Source organism: Apaloderma vittatum, unplaced genomic scaffold (genome assembly GCF_000703405.1).
Source record: "Apaloderma vittatum isolate BGI_N311 unplaced genomic scaffold, ASM70340v1 scaffold25762, whole genome shotgun sequence".
NCBI classification, from domain to species: Eukaryota; Metazoa; Chordata; class Aves; order Trogoniformes; family Trogonidae; genus Apaloderma; species Apaloderma vittatum.
In genome coordinates, this window is record NW_009704486.1 from 1198 (window position 1) to 1448 (window position 251).

The 251-nt window shown below is 66.9% G+C and overlaps 1 protein-coding gene across 1 annotated transcript in view; it reads left to right on the forward strand.

The window, feature by feature from the left end:
• Positions 1-251, forward strand: part of LOC104270644 (protein tweety homolog 2-like) — a gene marked incomplete at its 5' end in the record, with an annotated part of 2992 nt that overhangs the window by 1126 nt on the left and 1615 nt on the right. The window contains 1 exon segment of the mRNA XM_009865066.1: positions 152-230. Coding sequence (XP_009863368.1) covers positions 152-230 — 79 coding nt within the window.

Sequence of the window (251 nt, forward strand, 5' to 3'; positions counted from 1 at the left end):
GCTCCAACGCCGCCGTCTCCGAGTACATGTGAGACCCCCTTCCTGGGAGGCACTGACCCTTGAGAGGGTCCCCTCCCCGCCTCGGGGAAAGGGTGATGGTGGGGGTGTCGCTGTGCCTCCTCGCTCTGACGGGTTCTCCCCTCCACCCCAGGAACCAAGCCGTGCTTTTCGGTGGGAACCCACGCTATGAGAACGTCCCCCTCATCGGCAGAGGCTCTCCTCCTCCCACGGTACGGTGGGCGGGCGACGCC